The sequence below is a fragment of the Staurois parvus genome, unplaced genomic scaffold, assembly GCF_062004578.1.
Source record: "Staurois parvus isolate SC_StPar_1 unplaced genomic scaffold, SC_StPar_1.0 ptg000136l, whole genome shotgun sequence".
Taxonomy (NCBI): domain Eukaryota; kingdom Metazoa; phylum Chordata; class Amphibia; order Anura; family Ranidae; genus Staurois; species Staurois parvus.
This window is the reverse complement of record NW_028317932.1, coordinates 1,394,251-1,422,146: the sequence shown is the minus strand read 5'-3', so window position 1 is coordinate 1,422,146 and position 27,896 is coordinate 1,394,251. Positions and strand designations below refer to the sequence as shown.

The 27,896-nt window shown below is 41.7% G+C and overlaps 1 protein-coding gene across 1 annotated transcript; it reads left to right on the top strand.

The window, feature by feature from the left end:
• Positions 1-96: 96 nt before the first annotated feature.
• On the top strand, positions 97-27,896 carry CUNH9orf152 (chromosome unknown C9orf152 homolog). The gene is made up of 2 exons (XM_089673121.1): positions 97-400; positions 27,234-27,896. The coding sequence occupies exons 1-2, from the start codon at positions 178-180 to the stop codon at positions 27,767-27,769; spliced, it is 759 nt and encodes a 252-aa protein (XP_089529247.1). The 5' UTR covers positions 97-177; the 3' UTR covers positions 27,770-27,896.

Below are 27,896 nucleotides of genomic sequence, written 5' to 3'. Positions count from 1 at the left end.
TGAAGTAAGACAACCAGGCCAACCTGAAATATTTGCAACAAATTACTAGTTACTGGGATAGCAGAGCTGCTGTGTCCCTAGTGTTCTCGCAGTAGCTGTAGACTTTAGCTCAGCTTTCAAAACTTAATTGGTGGCTGATTTTGAACTTCGCTGCTTTGTTACGAGACATAGACAGAGATGTCTGGGTGCTGTGGCTGCTTGCAGCAGTTCTCTCTGTGGGAACAAATGCTAAAGGCGTATAAATATATGAGCGAGATTCTATCTGTGACTCACACTTACAAGGATCCTGCTGACGGCAACAGGAAGCTAAGCAAAATGGATATCAGTCGTCTTGAGGAACAATACAACGGCATAAAACAAAAGCAAAAGTTACAGACGCACATAATTGTGTTCAAAGCAGGTACGTAGTGTCATAAGCTTTCTCTTTGAAGTCCAGTGGCAGAGTATTGTAGGGGGTTATTTTCTAAAACTGGAGAGTATAGTTCTGCATAGAAACCAATCATCTTCCAGGTTTTATTGCTAAAGCTTAACTGAACAAGCTGAAGTTGGAAACTGATTGGCTTCCATGCACAGCTGCACCAGATTCTAAGTGCTCCAGTTTTAGTAAATCTCCCCCGTATTGTGTTAGACTTCAATTAATGCTGAAAGTTTGGTGTTTATAATACCTAAAGAAGGGATCCCAAAAGCTTGCATCTTAAAAAAATTTAGCCAAAAGAGGGTATCACTTCAACTCCAAACTTTCTATTTTGAAGTTCTCAGCAGTATTTTTTGATAACAATTTTAGGTTTTAAGGAAGACAGAAAACCAGCAGCTGTTAAGGATCTACACACCTGTCTTGGTACTGGTATCTTTCTTCTGTACAGTATGCAAGTGTTAATAATTCAAAGTTAATCTAGAACAGTGGTGGTCAACTATCTTGATATGGGGGGCCTCACGTGTGGTCCCTGACATCACCAAAGGGACACACATAAAATTTAGTGAATATTCAGTGTCAGAGACAGCAGGCACATAACAGGATTTAGTCAAAGACTATGGGCATGATAGAAGAAATTTTCAGAGACTGTAGTCATAATACAAGAGATGGTCAGAGACCATTGACATAATATATAAGATGGTCAGACACTTTGGACATGCTGCAAGAGACTTTCAGAGACTGAGAACACTCTATAGGAGCTGTTAGAGACTGGGGACATGATTCAGGAGCAGGGGAGGACTGACAACTCACGGGGCCCCCGGGCAATAGGGGATCATGGGGCCCCTGTGTCCTCGCCCACACCCAAAAAAGCCTATGAAACTGCCAATGAAAGGTACCAGGGTCATCTCATGGAGCCCCCTATTGACCCTGGGCCCTTGGGCAGTGCCCGAGTGCTCGAATGGTCAGTCTACCCCTGTTCAGGAGACAGTTATAGTCTGGAGATGCATTACATGAGACTGCTAGAAATCACTGCTATAACAGGGCAATAGGGCAACACAGATTAGTGTCTGCAGAGGTCCTGAGGGTCACAAAAAAGTGTCAAAAGACCTCAAGCTGTTTATTTGAACAGTTCTACAATTATTTTTCATCCACATGCATTATTATTATTGTATTGCTGTCTAAATATGGCATTTAGAAAACTATGCAATGTCCGTGCATAATACAAAATAATAAAAAGCGTGATTTACTGGTAATTAGCTCATATCACAAATCAATTTGCAACTATCTATTGGAAATACCTTTAGAAAATTAACATTTATTGAAGAACAAAAATCTGACACAAAATTTTACAGCCTTTATATTTTAGAAACATGCCTATGTATACAGCGGCTGGTTTGGGTGCATGACAGTGCTAGAGTGATAAAAGTGGGATATTGGTACTTTTGGATTTCATCCAGAATGAGTCCTCCTTCAAAGGGCTGACAAATAGTGAAAGCGTTGGCTAAACTTTAACATACAAACTAAGGTTTAAAATGCAAAGTAAAAATGACTGAATTTTAAGTCTTTTACATTCAGTACAGCTATAATGTGGCTTACTACATGTCTGCCCATGCACCTCATGCACACTGGACACTTTGGCCACCTCTCCTACCTACCTTTCCTCCTGGCAGCAGCGTTTTGGCAGGAAAACCGCTTGATGTTTGTAAATGCGTGTAATGCATTTAGGTACATCAAGGGCTTGGCAGTTAATTCAATTTAATTGGCCAGAATAATAACTTATTCTGGCCATTGAAATCAATTAGGATGAGGAGCTAAATGTGCCTAAAATTAATGCGCATATAGACACTTTTACACATGTCAAGCATTTTTTCTGCCAAAACCCCGCTGCTCTTGGATGCACTGGCAGTGGGGTTTTTTTCTGCCTCTAAATTCTAAAAGCCTATATGTGCATGGACACATAGGCTAACATGCAGGGGCATTTAGAGGCAGAAAAAAAATAGCAGCATTAAAAACATCCAGATTCCGTGAGGCCATAGGCTCAGTTTATACTCCTGCGACTTAGGATCCGACTTTTGAGACCCAAAGTCGCAGGACATGTGAAATGCCATGTATCTTTATAAGAGCTGTTCCAATTGACACTACTGAAGTTTCTTGCACTACTTTGATCCGACTTTTACACGTCTTTAATGCCAGAGTGTAAAAGTCATATCAAAGGCACTTCAAAGTCTCGGACTCCAAAGTTGCACTGCGAATCATGCAACTTTGAAGTCAGCTAATCTGAACCCAGCCTAGACTGCAAGTATCATCAGCCTATTTTTAACCAACAACAGAACAGTATTCAGAGATACTGAATTTTGAAATGTCCGTATGCCACCAAATATTAGGCAACAGTACAAAAGTACAGCTGAAAATAACCTGCAGATCCCGTCAGACTGGTGTGAGAAGGTTGTGTCTTTAAATGCATTACAAAGTTTCAAACTTCCAGCTGTTTTCAATAGCTTTGATTTATCTCTTAATTGTAACTCCAGTTTGTCATTTTTGAAACTTCCAATTGCTGCTTTTATTTTATATCCTGCACAAGAAGAAGCAGCTGTGGTAATAATTGACTCTCCTTTCTCCTAATTACTGTGACTTTATAAGTAACTACGCAGAACTCCATTGCTTTTTCTTTGTCCTGCTGAAAGAAGGACACATCAACAGATTTTTTGTTTGTGAAGTATCACTTTTAAAAAGCACAATTTTGTAAAATTCATTGCCAAAAAAAATCAGCATGAGAGTTCCTGAGTATGGGTGTTATCAGAGATGCAGCTTGGCATGTTACTGGTAGCTACTGGCAGGACTTTTAATCATCTCACAATGAACAGACATTGGGGTTGATCTATTAAAGGCAAATAGGCTGTTCACTTTGCAAGGGAATTTGCCCCAGAGCTTTGTGAAGTTCATGAAATGTCATGTTGAAAGATTACCCAATCATGTGGAAGGTAAATACAAAAACAGCATTTTTGCTTCCACATGATTGACAATGGAAATCAGTGGCGCTCCACTTCCTTCACTAAGCTCTGGTGAACATTCCCTTGCAAAGTACAACTTCCCTTGCAAAATGAAGTCTGTTTGCCTTTAGTCAATCAACCTTATTCAGTCCAGGTTAGTCCTGCAATAGACTGTGATGGACAATGCAATTTCAATCTGTGGGACAGATTTACTAAAACTGGAGCACTCCGAATCTGGTGCAGCTGTGCATTGTAGTCAATCAGCTTCAAACTTGTTCAATGAACTGCTTCCCGACTGCCCTAAAGCAGATATACTGCTACTGGGCGGCATGGGTGTGCAAAATCACTTATATATACAGGATTTTGCATTTCTGGGTGGGGGGCGCGCCGGCCGGTGATTCACCAGCATTTCCGACAGGGTGGAGAACTGTATGTAAACAATACAGTTCTCCTCCCTGTCAGTTCGTGCACACTTCTTTGGATGGCTTTGCATAGCAGTGTGCTTACAGTGGCGCACACGGACACAGCACAGAGTAAAACAGCACACAGTTAACCCTTTGATCACCCCACATGTTAACTCCTTCCTGCCCAGTGTCAGTGCTTCTTTTTAGCACTGATCACTGTATTGGTGTCACTGGGGATGTCAGTGACATCAAGTCAGTTCCCCCCAGTGTCAGAATGCCTGCCGCAGTCCTGCTATAAGTCGCTGATTGCCGCCATTACTAGTTAAAATAAAACAAAATTAAAATTCCAGTATAAATTCCGCCATTTGTAAACGCTATAACTTTCATGTAATCAATTAATTTACACGTATTGGGATTTTTTTTATCAAAGACATGTAGCAGAAAACATTTTGGCCTAAACTTATGACGAAATTTGATTTTTTAAATTTTTTTTACTGAATATGTTTAATAGCAAAAGTCAAAAATATATTTTTTTTTCTCAAAATTGTCAGTCTATTTTTTTATAGCGCAAAAAATAAAAAACACACAGGCGATGAAGTAACACAGAAAGAAAGCTCAATTTGTGGGAAAAAAGGACGTAAATTTCATTTGGGTGCAGCGTTGCATGACTGTGCAATTTGTAGTTTAAGTAATGCAGCGCTGTACCGCAAAAAATGGCCTGGTCAGGAAGGGGGGTAAATCCTCAGGAGGTTAAGCTTAGACAATAAAGTGGACAATAAAGCCTAGAAGCTGATTGATTTCTATGAAGAGCTGCACCAGATTTTGCACTTTTCAGTTTTAGTAAATAACCCAATGTGTGTTGCAAAGTCAACATGTGCATGACTACCTCTACTACATATAAAAGGAATGAGAGCCATCTGGCATGTACTGTCATTGTCCAAATATAACTTGCAATCCATCCATTATATATCTGATACAAGAGTCCTTTACACTAAAGGTTATTTCCATATGAAGTTCCAAGATTTCAAGTAAGCTTGTTTCGAGAGAATCTGCCATTGCTGAGCTCTGCTTGTGAAAATGCTGATTCTGCTGATCCTGCTGATCCTCTTGCTTCAAATCTTTGATGTAGAAGAAGTATGTGTACAAGAATTTAAAATATTTCTCTGACCTCATATACATAGATGTAATGGTTAGATACAGTATATTCTCCTCTTATTTCTTACTGATGGACCCGCTGAGTGGGCTTGGATTGTTCTACCGTACATGCATGGGAGAGGAACCAATGGAAAAGCACAGTGTTAAGGCCATGGATGACAGAATGTATACAGCAGAGCTCAAGAGTTAAAATGGAATTCAAGTCAATAGCTATCTAAAGCCTAGTACACACGATCTGAAAATCGTACAGAAATACAACTTTGGAAGTGATCTTATGATAATCTGATCTTTAGTACACAGCTTTCATCCGAAATTATTTGAAGGGACAAACACGAAAATGTTTCTCGTACGATGCCGGATCGTACGATTTTCGTTTAATCAGTAGAGTTTTCGTTTCGAAAATACAATACAAATACATTGTATCATTTCCAAATTTTATTTCTGTCATACAAGAAATGTAGGAAGTTTAGTAACCTCTTCACTTTCGATATGAGACTAGCATGTTAAAAAAAAAAAAAATAATAATAATTTGTCCAATATTCTCATCCTGTGTATGGGGCTTAAGGTTAAACCTACTCCCACCCGCATTCTAAAGCTACTCTATCTAACCCTGTAAAGAAAAGATCCCTATACTTACAGTACCTATTCTGAACCCACTCCAGTCCAGTCCCAGGCTGAGCAGTCAGCGGCGGCTTCTGTGTACAGGAGATAACGATGAAAATGGATGCCCCATAGTATTTCCCAGCCATTGTCGGCTCTCTCTTGTACACAGAAGCCACCGCTGGAGATTGGACCAGACCAGCTTCAGAATAAGTAAGTGTAGGGATCTTTTCCTTACAGGGTTAGATAGAATAGTTTTACAATAAGGGCGGGAGTAGGTTTAGCCTTAGTTAGGCATTGACTGGAATTCCACTTTTAATGAGGAAACCAGTGTAACCTGCTAATTCTTCTTGCAAGATTGTTGGCAGGCTCTCAATCTACTTACAGTTTTTTATCAGAGAAGTTTAGGAGCTCCTCCTACCAGGATTACGGCACATTAAGAAGTTAAAACAACATTCTGACATTAAAAGCTTTCACTTAATTGAAGTTTTCCTTTAGCAAGCAAAAAGCAAAACAAATCTGAGTAACATAACCTAGATTTTCCAGCTAATGTAGTCAAATCCCATTAAAACCCCTTTCCCTTAAATCCTACTTAAATTGTATGTAAACCGTAACAATTAAAGTAGAAGATAATACTAACTCTAAGAATTCCTTAAAATGTCCCCACTCCCCATCCTCCTACCTATCCTGCATACCCTGTACAAAAAACATGTACACTATATTGCCAAAAGTATTGGGACACCCCTCCAAATCTTTGAAATCTGGTGTTCCAATCACCTCCATGGCCACAGGTGTATAAAATCAAGTACCTAAGCATGCAGATTGCTTCTACAAACATTTGTGAAAGAATGGATCGCTATGAGGAACTCAATGAATTCAAGCATGGTACTGTAATAGGTTACCACCTGTGCAATAAGTCCATCCGTGAATTTTCCTTGTTACTAAATATTCCACGGTCAACTGATAGTGGTATTAGAACAAAGAAGAAGTCGCAAACTGTCTGCAGCGTCAATATCTAAAGACTTCCAAACTTTGTGTGGCCTTCAGATTAGCACAACAACAGTGCATAGAGAGCTTCATGGAATGGGTTTCCATGGCCGAGCAGCTGCATCCAAGCCTTACATCACCAAGTGCAATGCAAAGCATCAGATGCAGTAGTGTAAAGCACGCCACCACTGGACTCTAGAGCAGTGGAGATGTGATCTCTGGAGTGATGAATCACACCTCTTTGTCTGGTAATCTGATGGACATGTCTGGGTTTGGCGGTTGCCAGAACGGTACTTGCCTGACTGCATTGTGCCAAGTGTTTCGTGATGGGGCAATATAGTGTGGGGTTGTTTTTCAGGGGTTGGGCTTGGCCCCTTAGTTCCAGTGAAGGGAACTCTTAAAGTGTCAGCATACCAAGACATTTTGGACAATTTCATGCTCTCAACTTTGTGGGAACAGTTTGTGCACCAGTGCACAAAGCAAGGTCCATAAAGCGAGTTTGGGGTGGAGAAACTTGACTAGCCCTCAACCCGATAGAACACCTTTGGGATGAATTAGAGCGGAGACTGTGAGCCAGGCCTTCTCGTCCAACATCAGTGCCTGACCTCACAAATGCTCTTCTGGAAGAATGATCAAACATTCCCATAGACACACTCCTAAACCTTGTGGACAGCTTTCCCAGAAGAGTTGAAGCTGTTATAGATGCAAAGGGTGGGCCAACTCAATATTGAACCCTGTGGACTAAGGGATGCCATTAAATTCCATGTGTGTGTAAAGGCAGGCGTCCCAATACTTTTGGCAATATAGTATATGTACTTACCTATTTTTCATTCAGTCCAATGACTTGATTCAACAGCTCCGGCTCTCCTGTGTCAGTAACCAGTTGCTGCAGAGAAAGTAGGGAGCACTCACAATGTGTCATGGGAGCCTACGGGTGACGTCACAACTCCAGGAAATCAAAACCATTGTTAAGCGTTCCCTTACACAGGGGAACTGGAACTGATAAAGCACATGACCAGACTAGATTAAAAATAACTAAGCACACGGCTCTTTTCTTATGGGGAACGCAGAATATTTAGGAGGGGGAGGGAATGTTTTTAGGAATAGTTAGCGTTAGCCTTTACTATTACTTAAATATCTCTTATTTGGTCCACTTTGGTCTTTAACTGCCTCCCGCCCACCATATCAGTAAATGACAGATGGGTGGCGGTTCTCTCGTTCTGGAAGGATGTCATATGATATCCTCCCACTCTAACTGCGCATGTGCGCCCCTGGGGGCATGCGGCACGGCAATCGGTGGTGCGCTGTGTCTCTGGGACACAGCAGATCACCGATCAGAGTAAAGAGCAGATGATGTCACATGTAAACAAGGAAATGACGGTTATCGACAGTCATCTTCTCATGCTAAGCGGCATTCCTCAGAAGGGACATCTACATCAGTGCCCTGATGATCAGTGTAGCCCCATCAGTGCCACCTGTCAGTGTCCATCAATGCCACCTGTCATTGCCCATCAATACCACATACCAGTGCCCATCAGTGCACATCAATGCCACATATCAGTGCCTACCAGTGCACATCAATGCCACATATCAGTGCCAAAAATGTATGGCTCTAATCACACCGCATACAAATCGCATGTGATTTGTACAGGAATGCGGTGCGTTTCCTCTGCGAATGACATGGGAAATACCGCACCGCTGTAGTGTGAACCTAGGCTTAAGGAAAATCCCCTTGCAAAGTGAACACCTGTTATCTTTATTAAATCACCCACAGCTGCTTAGAAGGTAAAAGTAAGGGGGAAATATCACCACCCTGTTATCCTCCTTTCCTAAACTTGCTTACAAGAAAGGAGAGCAAAAAAGGAAAAAGAAGGTCTTCAAACTAACTACGCTGTCTGGCAGGGGTGCCTGGATCAAAAGAATGGTTGAAAAGCATTACCCTAGGTCAGGGGTCTGCAACTTTTAAGACATAAAGAGCCACTTGGACCCGTTTCCGAAGGGAAAAAAAAGACTGGGAGCCGCAAAACCATTGCAACATTTAAAACAAATCCGACACTGCATATATTGTTTCTTACCTTAATGCTATATACAGGATCGTGCAGTTAGCTTCATCCCCCATATAGTAATTCATCCCCCATAGTAATTCATCCCCCATATAGTAATTCATCCCCCCTATAGTAATTCATCCCCCATAGTAATTCATCCCACCTATAGTAATTCATCCCCCCTATAGTAATTCATCCTCCATAGTAATTCATCCCCCATAGTAATTCATCCCCCATATAGTAATTCATCCTCCATATAGTAAATCATCCTCCATAGTAATTCATCCCCCATATAGTAATTCATCCTCCATAGTAATTCATCCCCCATAGTAATTCATCCCCCATATAGTAATTCATCCTCCATAGTAATTCATCCCCCATAGTAATTAATCCTCCATATAATAATTCATCCCCCATAGTAATTCATCCCCCCTATAGTAATTAATTCCCCATATTGTCTCAATTCACTTACCTTTGCTCCGCGCGTTCCTCTCGCTGTGTTCCCGCGCTGTATTCCGGTCTTCAGGGCGGACTGTGAGAGGAGTTCGTCACGCTGCCCCGCCTACATCCTGGCTGCCCCGCCTACATCCTGACAGCTAATGTTCCACGCTCCGCGGGCCGGATTAAAAGAGTCCTGACTTTTGAGGCGGCCGCCCGAGAGGAGGGAGGGGAGCGGGCGCCCGGCACACAGAAGAGCCGCATGTGGCTTGCGATCCGCGGCTTGCCGACCACTGAAACCCTATTGCCTGTCACCTGGTGGGCAGTGTGCTCCGGAGCCGCAGCAAAGATGAAAAAGAGCCGCATGCGGCTCTGGAGCCGCGGGTTGCCGACACCCGCCCTAGGTTCACACCTAAGTGTTTTCTGCAGCATTTTGCAGAAACGCACTACAGTCGATTTAACATGATTTCCTATGGGACAGGTTCACATCTGCGTGTTTTCACCCAGTGAGTTTCTGTTTAAAAGGTCAGGGATTTTTTTAAATGCAAAGTTGCGTTTTTGGTTCTATAGACTTCAATGGAACACTGTAATAACACTCACAAGAAGGCACAGATTATTCACGCATTACCTTCATAAAATTTAATCAAATGCCAAGAGACAAAAACATACCGACAAACACATGAAAACACCAAGCATATACAAGATATACAGCCTTAGAAGGCCTGTCCTGTTTTGAAACCGTCTGGTAGGAAAGCTAACGCTTTTTTCGGAAGTCAAGTTCCCTTCTTCAGAACTGAACCTAACAAGTATCCTGTTTGCCCTTAAATGACCAAGGGACACCCCAGCCCTCCCCTCCAAGCATGGGTCAATGGGCGAGATCGGAGCAGGTCAACCCCTATGAACCTGGGACTCAGGATATAGTCCACATATCCCAATTACTAAATCATTGGGCCGTCATATGGTTGGTGCACAACTACTCACACTGGAATTTTGTGTGTGCCATTGGTACAAACAGGAATCTTGTGAAAGAGTCTGTGCACACACCACACACAATTGAGGATTCATGCAGTGTATGCTGGTTGTGCCGTCATCAACTACATCCTTTTTGATATTGGATGTGCACCCAGCTTTTGATGCTTTTGATGCGGGCAAGTGTGCACCTGCCTTGAACTGTATGAACTAGTACAATATTTAGTTAGGTCCATATATATTTGGACACAAGTACAGTTTTCATACTTTTGGCTCTATATGCCACCAGAATGAATTAAAATGAAACAATCCAAATTAATTTGAAGTGCAGACTTTCAGCTTTAATTCAAGGGGTTGAACATACATATCAAGTACAAATTTTAGGAACTGCAACCATTTTTATACACAGTCCCTCCATTTTCAGGGGCTCAAATGTAATTGCACACATGAATATAATCATAAATAAAATGTTCATTTTTAATATTTTGTTGAGAATCCTTTACTGGTAATGACTGCCTGAAGTCTGGAACCCATGGACATTACCAAAGACTGGGTTTCCTCCTTTCTGATGCTTTGCCAGGCTTTAACTGCAGCTGTCTTCAATAGTTCTTTCTTTGTGGGTATTTCTGTCTTTAGTTTTGCCTTCAGCAAGTGAAATGCGTGTTCAATTGAGTTGAGATCAGGTGATTGACTCGGCCATTGTAGAATATTCCACTTCTTTTCCTTCAAAAGCTCCTGGGTTGCTTTTCCAGTGTGTTTTGGATCATTGTCCATCTCTGCTGTGAAGCTCCATCCAATCAACTTTGCTGCATTTGGCTGAATCTGGGCTGACAGTATATCTCTAAACACTGCAGAATTCATCCTGCTGCTTCTGTCTTCTGTCACATCATCAATAAATACCAATGACCCAGTGCCACTGGAAGCCATGGATGCCCATGCCATCACACTGCTTCCACCATGTTTTACAGCTGAGGTTGCGTGCTTTGGATCATGAGCTGTTCCAAGCCTTCTCTACACTTTTTTCTTCCCGTCATTCTGGTACAGATTAATCTTTGTTTCATCTGTCCAAAGAATGCTTATCCAGAACTGGTCTGGCTTTTTAGATGTTTTTTGGCAAAGTCTAATTGTCACGTACCTGGTGTTAGAAGCCAGTGGAGAGAGGGTTTCCCTTGTGGCTAAGTTCCAGACTCCCCTGGATATGGGACAGAAGGAGTCAGGCCCAAAGTAGCACGGGTCGCCCGTAGGAGTGCTTGTCAGAGGTATACCCAGGAGCACGGCTGATGCACTGAAATGGTGTCTGCAGACAGGTGGTGCCAGTGAGAGGTATGCAGGCCTTCAGGGTAGTAGAGGGTCACAGAGTAGTTGGTTCAAAGCCAAGATCAGATGCTGGGTGGAGATTGGAGCAGACATAGTCAATAGGATAGCCGTATTCATACACAGAAGAGCAAGTGAGAATATCTATTAGCCAAGCCGAGGTCAGATCAGGAGTCAAGCAGAGAAGACGGGTCCAGGAGCAAGACAAATCAGTAACAGCAGATCACAGTAGCAAGGGAACACGGATAAAGGTACTGGGGAGCCAGAGATCAACCAGCAATTTAAGGAAGTGATGGGCTTCCTTATAAAGGCCGTCTAGTACCAAACTGGGTTAATGCGTGCGTAACTATGCGCCAGTGCGCATGTGTGTTCCGCCTCGTGTCCGTGCGCCAATGCACATAGATTTTCACTAGCATGCATTTCTGCGGCCATGAAAGGTGCAGGCAGGAATGCCAGGTCTCCGAGTACCTCTGCTGTGGACAGAGCCCTGACACTAACCTGGCTTTTCTATTCTTCAGACTTATGAATGGTTTGCACCTTGTGGTGAACCCTCTGTATTTGCTCTCGTGAAGTCTTCTCTTGATTGTAGACTTTGACAATGATACGCCCACCTCCTGGAGAGTGTCCTTCACTTGTCTGCATGTTGTGAATGGGTTTTTCTTTACCATAGAGAGGATCCTGTGATCATCCACCACTGTTGTCGTCAATGGACGTCCATGCCTTTTTATGTTGCTGAGCTCCCCAGTGCGTTCTTCTTTTCTCAGTATGTACCAAACTGTTGATTTGGCCACTCCTAATGTTGCTGCCATCTCTCTGATGAATTTGTTTCATTTTTGAAGCCTTACAATGGCCTGTTTCACTTGCATGGACAGATCCTTTGAATACATGATGTAGGTTCACAGCAATAGATTCCAAATGCAAATACCACCATAGAATCAACTCCAGACCTTTTACCTGCTTAATTTATGAAGAAATAATGAAGGAGTAGCCCACACCTGGCCATAAAACAGCTTTTGATCCAATTGTCCAGTTTTTTTTTGGTCCCTTGAAAAAGGGGGTATGGCTACTCTTAAAAGCTGTAATTCCTAATCCCTTCCTCCAATTTGGATGTACATACCTTCAAATTCAATCTGATAGTGTGCACTTTCAGCCCATATCCATCATATAACTATAGCTTGAAAACGTTTTGGTAAATACCTGAAAAAACAAAAATTGTGCCTGTGTCCAAATATATATGAACCTAACTGTACTTGAAATCTGTTGCCACAGTTTGTTCACTGAAATGTAATGATGGTCTATGAGTAAGCTGGTAAATCAGAAAATGTATATTATATAGGGCGCGCTTGTTGGAGCCCAACCTCTGTAGTTGTAAGATAAAGGTGCCAGATGGATATCAGGGATGGATAGAAGCAGTAACACTGAGGCAGCTCTTCTTAGAGTGGAAGAAAGGTTCTAATGCAGTAACAAGAAAAAGAGAGGAAGGCGCCTCTAAGTGCAGTATTAACAATTTATTAGTAAACACTGGAAAATTTGCCCTTACAAGATAAACGGTTAAAAAGACTCATCGTGTAGTAATTAGATCCAGGTGGGACATCCAGCCGTCCAGCAGCAAGCTATGCCTATAGGATCAGGAAGTAGAGTCCAGGATGTGCCTGTGCATCAAAATCAGAAGGAAATTACTATCTCACCAGTCCAATAATACCTGACCCCTGACATGGATTCCACCCTTGCTTTACAATGCAGGAGTGATTGGTCACTATTGCAGAATAGTGGTACAGCAGGTTACACCTGGAAGGATGGAATACTTGCAGCATCTGAGGACTGGTAAAGTGACGTGGGTTCAAGGCACAGACCCTTGGAAAGGTAAGTATAGTGTCTATATCACATATCTCTTTTTTTTGTAGTTTTTACTCAGTTCAATCATTCAGTCTCTCTAAAGAACTGTCAAAGTAGAGGTGTTTGCCGGTTTGCTTTGGCAAAGAATTAAATGGAACTGGCAATCCCTCTTACACATTTGTGTTTAAGTATAATTCCAAGTCTAATCTTACTCACAACTTCTGTGTATTCAAATATATCCTAATCTCTCAGGTGTGGCTTGTATTATCTTATATAAACAAATTGAGTCACAATTGTAAACTGTGTGCCCAGCATGAGGCCGATTTTTGCAGGTTAACAATGGATAATTAGTATAACATATTCTTTACGGTTTTATTCACTTTAGATCCCTTTATTATATAGCAATGTTTATACAATTATTTTCACATTACATCAGTAAAGCACAAAAGGTAAAGGCTTTATAATCTACCAATATGTTTGTTGATGTATGACTATGCTCTAAATTGAAGTATAAAAAAAGTATGCACATAAAATGAACAGTGAGCAGAAAGCTGTAGGCCTCATGCACACAGGGCATTTTTGCAGCCATTTTTAGGGGCATTGGCCATATTTTTTTACTGCTTCCAAAGGCCCCTCCATGTTAAAGCAGAGCTCCACCCACTTTTTGACAAGTGAGTGGAACTCCGCTTTAAGCTATGTGCCCATGCACACATAGGGGTTGATTTACAAAAACTGGAGAGTGCAAAATATTGTGCAGCTGTGCATGGTAGCCAATCAACTTTTAACTTCAGCTTGTTTAATTAAGCTTTGGCAATAAAACCTGTAAGCTGATTGGTTTCTCTGCAGAACTGCACCAGACTTTGCACTCTGCAGCTTTAGTAAATCAACCCCATAGCCTTTTAGAAGCTGGGACATTTACCAGCTGGGAAAAAAAAACAGGGTCAGTGCGAAAAAAATAAAAGAGACACATGTGTATGTGCTTATTCACAAACAACCACACCTGTAAGCACTAATTTACACTAGGATTAGCACTCTGAAGAGTGATCTGCAGTGGATTGGTTTTTGGAGGGAGATTAGCAGGAGACGAGGCCTATTTTAACCTCTAAAAACTCTCGCCACTGCACCACAACCATGCATATTGCATGCAGTTGCAGCACGCACCCATTTGCTTGAATCATGGGTACAGCATGTGTGCAACTCCATCTGCGGCCTTTGCAGCCTAATGGGGATGCGGTTGGCAGGGTGACAAAAATGCAGGTCAACCACGTGTTTTCACTGCGCTACTCTATACATGACCAATAGCAGGTCTGTGAATCAATAGCGATTACGTGACCTGCTGGTGGGCATATATAGAGCGGGGCAGACATGTCTGGGAGGCATGAAGAGGAGGAGTGGCTGTAGGGCAAGCCAATGTCAGTCAAGGCTGGAGGGAGTCGTGATTTATGCTGACCCTGTGATTACACAACGTGCCTGTATCTAAGTGCAGAATGACGGAGGACGCAAACTGACCACAATAGCATGGATCAGCTGCCATGTTTATTGTGGTCAGTTTACCACCAGAAGGGGGGGCACAAGCAGGATCAACCAGGTAATACAGAGGAACAGTAGGCACTAATACAATAGTAATATGAAAACTCAGGTACAAAAGCATTAAACATAAAGTGCAAGGGTTTTTTTATTTTTAGGTTTACAAACATTTTAATTTCAGTAAATACTCAAACATATTAAATGAAAACACATATCGCTCAGTCATAGAACTCAAGCGAAAATAATCAAGAATTAATCATAAACCAAAAGTCCCCCTTTGATCCAAGGGTGAAACCACATAAGGTGAGGGCGATGAGGGTAGGAAAGAGGGGAACTCGCCGATCCAATGCTGATCAACTGCAAAAACCCAGGAATGAAGCCCCTTTTATAGGGGTATAGAAGAATTTAGAAGGGGCATGCAGATCCTCAGTCTTCCTACAATTCACGTGGCAGGTAAGCTGGCTTCTAAAAGCCGCAGTAACACAAATGTTTTTTTTTTTTAAACAGAAAAGGGGAGAGGAAACCAGAGGTGGCAGCTGCTGTCCCATATGTGTAGGCCCAACTTTTTGTGCCCCCTTAGCTATTCTCACAATTAGACCTGTTCATCTTGGAGTAGGAATGGCCATACACAGGTTCTAATGTTTTTATTTTCCTACGTACCCGGCTGTTAGAGTTATTGGAACACTAGAAACAGTCCCCAGAATTTTTAACAAATGTCATAGACACTCATAGGAAAACTTTCAATAGTTAGTCTGACAAATGTGGCAGCTAGCAACCAGCAACATGTGTGTTTGTGGTGGTGATGTGTGTGTGTTGGGGGGTGGCGCATTACTACACCACAGCCCCACTCTGAACACTCCAGCCTATCTCTGTACGCCAGCTTAGAGTTGGATTTCAGTTTCTTTATCTACAAACTGGTGGTAATGCTTTTGGAAATTCTAGCAGCCATAATGACACATTGGTGAAATTGATGCATATAAGAACTACCTGAATCTGACAAATGTGGCAGCTAGCAACAGATTCATGTACCTTACAGAAATACGTACATGAATTTGCATATGGAGGCATGTGGGAGGCAACGTTTAGGCCTGTAGTGTACAAACAGAGCACTCCATTCTCAATGCATATTCAGCCATTGGGTCACACAGTGTCCTTAGTTATTAGGATGCTGTCAGCTACACAGGGAAATTGGTTGCTGGGACACCTTAAGCAACACGTTGTTGGTTTCTAGGATTCTATTGGCTGCATAGCATCATTGGATGATAGTAACCAATCATGCTGTGCTCCCGACAGCATCCTAGCAACCAGTAACGTGCGTGTATGTGGTGGTAATGTGTGTGTGTGTTGGGGGGGTGGTGCATTACTACACCACAGCCCCACTTTAAACACTCCAGCCTATCTCTGTACGCCAGCTTAGAGTTGGTTTTCAGTTTCCTTATCTACAAACTGGTGGCAATGCTTTTGGAAATTCTAGCAGCCATAATGACACATTAGTGAAATTGATGCATATAAGAACTACCTGAATCTGTCGGAACTATCCAAGGCTTTCTTAGTGCCAATACTGCCAGAAAAGTGTTGCAAATGCTTTATTGAATGACAGCCAGTGTTTCCTATAGAATTTATTTTTCTCTGAATAAGCTTTGAAGTTATGTTCTCAGACAATTTTAGTGTTTGCTTCAGTTCTTCTTTTATCTTTTAGAGATGTGACATTTTTTGTCTCTAGATAGAATTGCCGACTTTGTCAATAGTCAGCTCACAAGCCGCCCCCACATTTGATTCCAGAGCTAAACTTTACAGACATTAATGGAATCAATATTGATTCAGGAATGTGAGGATAAATAACTCCTTATCTTGTTTGATTTACTGACTAGGAGAAAGTATTATGGATAAGTGCATGAAAAATCATATGACCTAATTAGCAACTGATCTTTGTATGAATACGCTTTCTCTGTGTTCAGAAATATGATTTGCGACACCACCAGTGCATCATGTGCAATGGTTCAAATTTAGGAAAGGAAGTTAGCCCAGTGACTTGTTGGTAACATGGGAGAATCTTTAGTCTATTAACTGTGCTGGACAAGGAATAAAATAATATATGTGTATAAAGTGCAGTGCTAAATCATATAGTAAAACAACCAAGAGTTTACACATAAGTGCAAACAAAACATAAACATCAGTGAAACAATAAATTAAATAAAGTCCATATAGTGTAAAAAAATAGGTGCTAATGTAAATCACAAACCATGTGACAAATTATGGTCCATATATGTGCCAGTGATAATGCAAAAAGCAAAGCAGCAATGAATCCAGCTCCAATACAGTGCCAAGGGATCCAGTGAACACTCCATCACCACTATGCACTCACCAGAATACTACTAGTATAGTAGCAATGATCAATGTAGTATTCTGGTGAGTGCAGACAACACCAGTTTTTGGAGTACACAAGAACTACTTTATTAGAGAAACACCCTGAATTTATACAGAAAACCATCAGATAAGAGCTAATCACATTATCATAGGCAATGCCCACACCAGACAGTCTGGCGCACACACAGGAATGCGTTATAGATAGGAAGCCATATATTGTAATGATAGTTCTTTCTGGAAAACTGGAAAGTACAATAAAACAGAAAGTTCTCCAGGCAATGGTTCTCCTGCTGACCCAAGTTTATCACAATACTACCCTCACCCATTTCACAGTCTGGAAGACCAGGCTAGATCCAATATTGGCCAGCTTGGGGATGTCCAGGAGCTATATTACAGTCAAAGGTCAGTTTGCCAAGAAAGTCCATCTGAGTTGCCGTTTTGTCATCCCGGACTGTATTGCACAGTAAAGTTGTGGGGCTGCAGGGAAACCAGATCAAAGGGTTGTGGTCAGTAAGCAACGTGAAGGATTGTCCATAGAAATATGGCTGAGGTTTTGTCAGGGCCCACACCAGTGCCAAACATTCTTTTTCCACTGCTGCAGACCCCACCTTCCATTGTAGCAGCTTGCGACTGATGTAGGCAACAGGGTGCTCACTGCCGTTGGCTCATACTTGGCTTATCACTGCTCCCAGCCCGAAGGTAGGGCATCTGTATGGACACAAAAATGTTTGTTTGGCTCAGGTGCAACCAAGACAGGGCAGAAATTAAAGCATTCTTCAGGCACTGGAAAGCATTCTCGCACTCTGAAGACCACAGGACCTGACGGAGAAGATTCTTTTTGGTTAAGTCATTCAGGGGTTTAGCAATCATGCTATATTTGGGGACAAACCAAACCTCCTTTCTATAGTACCCTGCAGTGCCTAGGAACGCCAAGACCTGGCTTTTCATCTGGGGAGGTGGGCCAGTTGGCAACTGCCTCTACCTTTCAGGGTGCTGTTGCCCACAGCCCACCCGGCTGAGGTACTGAACCTTGGAAATCCCTATGCTGAATTTTTCTGGCTTTAATATTAGTGGTCTAACATGGTACCCAAGTTGAGCAGATGTACCTCCCAAGTATCGCAGTAGATCGCAATGTCATCTGGGTATGCACAGGAATAATCCTGGAGGTCGTCAAGAAATCAATCTGCCATGCTTTAGAATGCCGCCACAGCATTCCTTATTCCAAACAGCATGACCTTAAACTGGTACAAGCCGAAGATGGTAATGAATGCCAACTTCGGAAAAAATCCTGGGTCCAGAGGAATCTGACAGTACCCTTTGCATAGGTAAAGGGTAGTTAGGAAATTACCTTGGACAATGCGGTCTAACAGATCGTTGACTTGGGGCATGGGATATGCGTTGGTCATCATGCAGTCAATTAGTCGGCGATAATCTATGCAGAGGTGGGTAGTACCATCCCGCTTCAGCACTAAGAATACTGGGGATGCCCAGGGGCTGTTGGATGGCTTGATAACTCCTAAATCGAGCATCTCCCTAATCTCCTTCCTCACACCTTCTCTCACTGACTCGGATACCCGGTAAGCCGTCTGCCAGAGAGGCGGCTGTCCCAGGGTCTCCACCCAATGCACTGCCATAGTAATGTACCCAGGTTAGGTAGAAAACATGCCCTGACGCTGCCTGGCTTGGTCCTACTGCTCCAGCCCTAGCTTCCGGTCTAACCCCACTGACTCTACACCTGCTCTGTCCCTATCTCTCACTGGTAGCTCAAGCAGGGGAAGGTTCTTGGGATCTTCCCTGGCTGGAGCACATATGGTGGCTATCTCCTTGGGTCTCTCCTTGTACACTTTGAACATGTTCACATGGAAAAATTAAAATACAGAGTTTACTACCATTTAAAGATTCTTCCTTATGTTTAATAAAAGGTGTCAGAACATAATGTGAGAATCTGGCATCATGGTAAGAATAGGTCTGCTTGCAGTGAAATTAGATCAAATACATTTAGTACTAGTTAATATGAACGAGTTCTTGACTTGGTTGGCTGCCTGGTTTATAAAATCCCTTTGGAAATAATTTTAACCTCTCTAGCGGTCTGATTATGTCAGTATTTCTGTGCTCAAAGTGGTACATCGTTTTCAATGGAAATATTTTTTTATTGTAGGCCTGTAATTCTTAGGAATAACTCACTGAAATCTGTCCGAACAAGTGTCTAGTAAACATTCCGGGTATTATAAAATTTGAAACATGAAATCATACATTATAATATAATAAATCATAAAAAATAATAATATAATAATAATACATTTTATTCAATAATGTAATCAAACCAGAAACACTGAAATTTTAAATAGAGCGCCAGGTTCACACATCACTGAGCTCAGTCGCAGAATCGTTTTCAGTGTCTGATGACGAATTTCCCCACAAATAATCATTATCACTCAATTCTGCAAGTGGTTCTAATTTACTATCGCTGTTCTCTAGCTGATCTAAAACCGCTTTTGACCTAAAGGGACGCTTTTTGGACGCCATGGACGTTTCTCAGTTTCTAGGCAGAAAGAACAGTAAAAATGCAGGCAGGGCACAGGACAAAGCACTCGGGACAAAATGTATGTAAAATGGTTTGATACAGTACTGTAATACTATCAGAGTTTAGTGTATTGTGTGTATGTAAAATTTAGAAATTTTTTCATTTCCCGCCCCCCGTACATCCCGACATTCGCAGGGAATGGAGCCCGGAAGACGAATGCCAGCATCGGCCAGAGGACATGGCCGGGGACGCAGCAGGAGGACAGCGCGGGATCGTGGGACAAGGTAGGTGCTGGAGGGATCCCAGAGCAACGCTGCAGTGTATTCCCGAGTGTAGCTCGGGGTTACCGCCTCTGGTACTGAAACTTAACCCCGAGCTACACTCGGAAATATCGCCGGGGGGGTTAAAGGAAGTCTATACTGTCATGGCATGCAGAATAGGCAACAGGCAAAAGTAGATTCTGGGGAATGTCCAAGTTAATAAAGAAGAGAAATTTAAAGGCTTGAAGCTGCAAGACAGATAGCAAAACCTACCTTTGATTAGGCCTTGACTGAATGTTCTGAAGTGCAATTAAAGAGTAACTCCACTTTTGTTATGAAAAAAGCATTCCCTACTGGGTGATCTACAGTATGTACACTGCAAGGATTTTAAGAAACTTTGCTGCAGATTCCAACCATTTGTTTTTCTGAAGAAAGAGCTGTTTGTTTGTCTGTGTCCATGTGCAAAGTGGATGGAAGTGATTGTACTTTTTTATTATCAATCAGCTGCTGTATTTGCAGGGTTCTAATGAGGAAAGTGGCAGGGTCTGCATCCCTTTGGTAGTATCTCACCAAAAATGACATTTTTTTCTACAAAGGATGCTCAAAATCTGATTTGTATCTAAGTGCAGGCTTCTGGGAAAATCAGTAAGCCAATCACACAAGAAGGAAATTAAATTTCTGGGGGGAGTTCTTTACACCGTCTGTGTCTCCAGGTTGCCATATTGCATTGTATTTTACAGAAAATTACAGCACTGCAGATTGAAAAGGAAAGATAATGTTAATAATATTAAAGCAGAACATTACCAAAAAGGTCAATTTCTGCTTGCTTGTATCCCCCCCCCCCCCTCCACTGCCATATTTGGCACTTTTGGGGGGGGAGGGGGTAGCGGGTTATGACAGGTACCCACTTCCGGTCAGAACGCAGTAGCAACGTTTGGACTCTCCTCCTTTCCCATCTTTTGGGACACATCGCAGGTTCCAGAAGAATGGGGGACCATTCACAGAGCACTGCGCAACTTACAAATGCGCAGGTGGGAAACCGGCTGTGAAGCTGGAAGGCTTCACTGCTAGTTTCCCTTACCTAAGAAGTTGGCGCCTGCACCCGAAGCCGATTGAAGAATTGGCTCAGATGAGGACATCGCTGGATCCCTGGACAGGTAGGTGTCCTTATATTTAAAGTCAGCATTTGCAGCTGCTGACTTTTCATTTTTTTGGGGGGGAGACTGGAGTTGCTCTTTAAATTTCAATATGACTTGTGTAGCGATTATATCCACTATATTGCCAAAAGTATTGGGATGCCTGCCTTTACACGCACATGAACTTTAATGGCATCCCAGTCTTAGTCCATAGGGTTCAATATTGAGTTGGCCCACCCTTTTCAGCTATAACAGCTTCAACTCCTCTGGGAAGGCTGTCCACAAGGTCTAGGAGTGTGTCTATGGGAATGTTTGACCATTCTTCCAGAAGCGCATTTGTGAGGTCAGGCATTGATGTCAGACGAGAAGGCCTGGCTCGCAGTCTCCGCTCTAATTCTTTCCAAAGGTGTTCTATTGGGTTGAGGTCAGGACTCTGTGCAGGCCAGTCAAGTTCCTCCACCCCAAACTTGCTTTTTTATTTCTTTATGGACCTTGCTTTGTGCACTGGTGCGCAGTCATGTTGGAAAAGGAAGGGGCCATCCCCAAATTGTTTCCACAAAGTTGGGAGTATGAAATTGTCAAAAATGTCTTGGTATGCTGACACCTTAAGAGTTCCCTTTACTGGAACTAAGGGGCCAAGCCCAACCCCTGAAAAACAACCCCACACCATAATCCCCCCCTCCACCAAACTTTACACAATGCAGTCAGGCAAGTAACGTTCTCCTGGTAACCGCCAAACCCAGACACATCCATCAGATTGCCAGACAGAGAAGCATGATTTGTCACTCCAGAGAACACATCTCCACTGCTCTAGAGTTCAGTGGCGGCGTGCTTTACACCACTGCATCCGACACTTTGCATTGCACTTGGTGATATAAGGCTTGGATGCAGCTGCTTGGCCATGGAAACTCATTCCATGAAGCTCTTTACGTACTGTTGTGCTAATCTGAATGCCACACAAGGTTTGGAGGTCTATTGACTCTGCAGACAGTTGGCGACTTCTGCGTACTGTGCGCTTCAGCATGTGCTGGCCCCCGCTCTGTCATTTTACGTGGCCTACCACTTCATGGCTGAGTTCCTGTTGTTCCCAGTTGCTCCCACTTTGGTATAATCCCACTAACAGTTGACCATGCAATAATTAGTAGCAAGGAAACTTCACGGATGGGCTTATTGCACAGGTGGCAGCCTATCACGGTACCATGCTTGAATCCACTGAGCTCCTGAGAGCAACACATTCTTTCACAAATATTTGTAGAAGCAGTCCGTATGCCTAGGGGCTTGATTTTATACACCTGTGGCCATGGAGTTGATTGGAACATTTGAATCCAATGATTCGGAGGGATGTCCCAATACTTTTGGCATTATAGTGTATTTTTTTTTATTTGCTTATTATTTACCCCATAAAACTGGAATTGCTCTTTAAGCACTCCTGAATTTGTCCAGGTGTACAGCTGCTACATAACCAGTCTACAGTATTAAGTCACAACCAGCAGGTGATGGGGGCTGCAGGCTAATTATTACATATACTGGAAGAAATATGGAGGCTGCCATTGCTAACCTCCATGAAAATGTTAATTGTTTCGCTAGTACTAGCAGAAATATTGTTAATCCAGATACTGGATCAACTCCAAAATACAGAACTTACTGCCACGTGTACAAAGCTACTTCATGTATATCTGTAGGTGCCAAAGAGCCTTGGTAAATACACTCGTTAACCCTTAGAAACACTTGCTATGTCCTTGCTCCGAAATGTCATTCTACTTTTTTTATCATTGTTTTGTCAGTGTACACAATAGATTGTTCTTATGTCCTGACATTTGCCTAGTCTAATTGTGTAATTGTGTACGAAACAAAACAACCCAGACTTAGAATTTTCTAACAATTCACTAAATATATGATAGGTAAAGTGCCAGATGTTTAGTACAACCAGTCTCTATGCTTTGTACAAAAGGTTACTGATACCAATGTTATTATAAGGATTACGTACCTGAGGTTAATTTTCCTTCTATAGTTCTTCGTCCTTACATGTTCTGGTGCAGATACATCTCAGGTTTTGTACTTTGTAGGTATTATCTGCCTTAAAGTGATTTATAATGCTTGTAAATGTGTCAGTGATAGAGATTGCTTGTATGTACTCAGTAAATATACAGCTACAGTCAAAACCAGATATGACTGTTCTGAAAAAAAAAAGCAGAAAAGAAACTTGCATTAAAGTTAATCCGAATTATTTGTATATCCCAACTCTCAAGCACTGTACAAACCATATTATATGAATACCTTCACATTAATACAAATAACTAACATATGTATCGTACCATTTTCAGTATTCCTAATATAATCACAACACCTCAGGAGTATTTTGCAATATCAGTGGGTATTTTATTCACTCAAAGAGCACTGTATATATCCAGCATCACTTGAACTCCTTGATGAGTTTCACACCTTTAGGGCTCCTGCATTGATCTGCTCAATTAATGCAGGCTCAATGCTAGGGCACATAGAAAACAATTATTTTCTATGTGCCCTGTTCACACAACATTGCTGCAGTGAGGTGTGGTGCCACTGCATGAAAATGCAGACACACTTCATTTTTATGCAAAGAAATCTAAGAGAAAATAACTTTGCTTACAAGGCAACAGCATAGAACATCCAACGTGTTTCAGGAGGCTCAATGATCTCCCCCTTCTTCAGGGTTAAACACAGACATAAAAACATATAAGATCCTAGATTTTTATTTGTTTATTTTTTTGTTTCATAAACATTTTATTAGGAAGAAAGTGCAGTTTACAATATTATGATAGAACAAACAACAGCCGAGAGAATATGAATAACCAAGAGTAAGAGATGCATGAAACATACAAACAGGCTCTTGATATAACAAGCCTACATCCAAGTCAGACCAGATACTTTGAAGAACACATCAATTATTGAGTATTATAAGTATACTGATAAGGGTAAATCCCCATTATGTATGTCATGTCGCCTGTTGAGTGTTCCCTTTTGAACTTGCTACAGTACTTCAAACAAAAACTAGAAAGAAGAGGAAGGAAGAGCAGAAAAGACAAGAGAGCTCAGATGAGGAGGAAATGGGAAAAGAAAGAGAGAGAGAGAAGAAGAGGGCCAGGAAAAAAAAAACACACTCACAACAACAACCTCCACATACACTACTTGCCTACCGGATTCTCCTTCACCCCAAAATTGCAAAATCCGAAAGAGTGGGCGAAGGGGTTCTTCCAGGTCACACATATCGAAGGGGCACCCAAAATGGTTTACAGATGGGATCTATGTTCAGCTCTATATTCAGCTGATGTCTTAAAATCCAACCAGCAAGCCCAAGGGATAGTAAACATTGACATCCTATCTTGAGTAATATGAATCAGTTCCTCCATCTCCCCCATGTTGTTGATTCTGCAGAACCATTCCTGTATTGTAGGAGTATTGGTGTTTCGCCAGTGACAAGGTACATTGTTTAACTGCATTAACCATGCTCATAGCCAAGGATTTATTGTATTGTCTCTTAGTGAGTGAAGTATGATGAAGTAAGTATTGCGCCGGGGAAAACTCCAACGTAAAAGATTTCACCCTGATAATAATATCATGGAACTGAGTCCAGAAAGGCTGTGAGTGGGAACATATCCACCTTATGTGGAGCATTGACCCAACAGTCTCTCCACATCGCCAACAAAGACAGGAAACAGAAGGGTAAAATTTATGTAACAAGGAGGGCATACGATACCAGCAGGATAGGACTTTATACCCATTTTCCTGAACTACAACATTCAATGAGCCTTTGTGACTATATATACAGCCATGGCACCTCCTGCCTGGAGTTTGTATATTCTCCCTGTGCCTGTGTGGGTTTCTTCTGGGTACTCCAGTTTCCTCCCACACTCCAAACACATGCTGATAGGTTCCTGTCTAAATTGGCCCTAGTATGTGTATGTATGAATGTAAGTTAGGGACCTAAGATTGTACCTTGAGGGTTAAGGACTGATGTGAATGTACAATATATATGTAAAGCGCTGCTTAAACTGAGGGCACTATATATGTACCTGAAATAATAAATAAATATATGCATATGGTCTCCCAATCTTCATCAGAAAGGGATTTTATTTATACTGGGTTATATTACCTTATAGGTATAAACAATTCATAACATCTCAACTCATATAAATATGTAAAAAGTATGACAAAATTAATATCAAACACCAATATAACATTTCACAATTTGATAAAATACAAGAGAATATGCAATTGTAACCAATACTGTTAAAAGTATTTATTTAAAAAAAAAAAAACACATCTCATGTAAAATTACATAAAATAATGATTCTTCTTCAATACCAATATTAATAAATAATAAACAATGATTGGGAATTAAATACATCTACACACATGAACCCTTTTTTGTACTAAACTCTACAAGGTCGAGCTGAAACAAGGCACAGTGGTCAATAAAAATCCCTATTTAATTGCTTCTCGCCCGCTCTATAGCAGAAGTATTGCTACAGGGCGGCACGGGTGCGCAAAATCACATATATATATATATATATATATATATGAGATTTTGCATTTCTGGATAGGGGGCACGCGCAAGGTGCATGCATGCCCTACCCATGCAGCCATTCACAGCCGCGGCTGTCAATCATCGGGTCCCAGCCGGTGATTACTTGCCAGTGCCTGGTGATTGCCGAGCATCTCTGACATAGGGAGAACTGTTTGTAAACAAAACAGTTCTCTCCCCTGTCAGCTCCAGCACAATGTTTTGCATGGCTGTGCGCAGCACAGCCATGTAAAGCAGTGTGCTTACAGTGAAAGACACAGACACAGTCCCTAGTAAAACAGCACACAGTTAACCCTTTGATCGCCCCACATGTTAACCCCTTTCTGCCCAGTGCCATTAGTACAGTGTCAGTGCTTTTTATTAGCACTGATCACTATATTGGTGTCAGTGGGGATGTCAGTGACACCAAGTCAGTTCCCCCCAGTGTCAGAATGTCCACCGCAGTCTATAAGTCGCTGATTGCCGCCATTACTAGTAATAACCCAGTATATATACCTCCATTTGTAAACGCTATAACTTTCACGTAAACCAATTAATTTACACGTATTGGTATTTTGTTTAGCAAAGACATGTAGCAGAATACATTTTGGCCTAAATTTATGACGAAATGTGATTTTTAACATTTTTTTTTACTGGATATGTTTTATAGCAAAAGGTCAAAAATATTGTTTATTCCCAAATGCGGGAGAACCCCATGGTAATTGGGACCATGCAAAAAGGAACAGGAAGATCTTATCTCCTGGAAATCCCAAACATTTTAAAAAGATAGTCAATGAGCAAGATTCCACATATCACAGAAATACTGTATATATATTAGGTCAATCTGTCTCATCAGCATATAATAAGCAAGCAGCTATCCATGATGCATTTACCATGCTCTAGTCTGGCATAATTTCATTGAACCACAAATAAATCGACTTCAGACAATGTTTCCTTGAAATGATAACACTGTCTAAAAGAATAATAGTAAGGCTGCTTTCACACTGATTTTTTTTTCTTCTGCTTCTATGTTAAAAAAAAAAATGGAAAAAAAACGTGTGACCATGTATTCCTATGGAACTCTTCACAATGATCCATTGCAGGTCCGATGCAGTAAAAAACTGAAAGGGGTTCCAATCCTACCCTACTCTATCAACAATTATACTTTAAGGCGGAACTTCACCCAAAAGGAGAAGTTCTGCTTGTTTATCTTCTCCACCCTCCTCTTTAACTTTGGCACTTTTTTGGGGGGGGGGGGTAGGAGTAGGTATCTGGTTTTGACAGGTACCTGCTCCCACTTTCGCTCAAATCGCCTAGGCAATCTGAGTGGAAGTTCATCCCCCACTTCTCTCCACATTATAGGTCCCAGAAGACAGCTGGAGCATTCAGAAGGAGAAGCACAGCTTGCACATGCGCAGTGGGAAACCGGCTGTGAAACCGCACGGCTTCACAGCCAGTTTCCCTTGGTTAAGATGCCATCTCCTGTACCCGAAGCCCACTGAAGACTTGGCTCAGGTGAGGACGGCACTGGTTCCTGGACAGGTAAATGTCCTTATATTAAAAGTCAGCAGCTGCAGCATTTGTAGCTACTGACTTTTATTTTTTTTTTGGGGGGGGAGACTGTAGCTCCTCTTTAAACTTCATCATCACTTTGAATTTTAAAATAATTGTTAAAAATAATAGTTCTATAATAAATTCTATAATATATTTTCTTTATTTCCAGGTAAAAATGAACTCATTCCAAGGGATCCTACTCTGAACACAGTTCCCGTGAATAAGAAAGTTCAGCGTCCGAAACCATTTAAGGAGCAGATCCCCGTAAAGGAGGTTTCCCTAGAACTGCTGGATAACAATTATTTGAAGGACAGGAATGGCACATGGCATGCTCACCTGAACATTCACCGCATGGTGCAGATTGATTGTCATTGCACTCTTAATGAAAGGACAGCTGCACACAAGAAAGACATCGATAAAAGTTTTTTGTTTAGGAGATTTCTGAGCGCTGACCAGGAGCCAAGAAAAGACTCAGAAGATGTTACAGGAGAAATAGAAACTAATGGATTGACAAAGGACATCAAGCCTGCCAATAGTCTATACAGGAAATCCTCTCTCCAACACCCAATTCCTATATCTTGGGGTCACTATCAGTTTCCTTCTTCCAAACCCTCTTCCCCCACAGAGAAACTGTTCTTCTATCCCTTTCCTCAGAAGAAAAATCCACGGATATCAGAAACAGCCAGAAAGCTAGGTTTATATTAAAGCAAATATTTGGAAGTCCACCAAAAAATGATGTGACCTTATGTGAGCATTTCTTTTTAGCTTGCACTTTACTTTTCAAGTCTGAATTATTGTTCTTGAACCAAACAATAAAACCTTTGTTGTGACA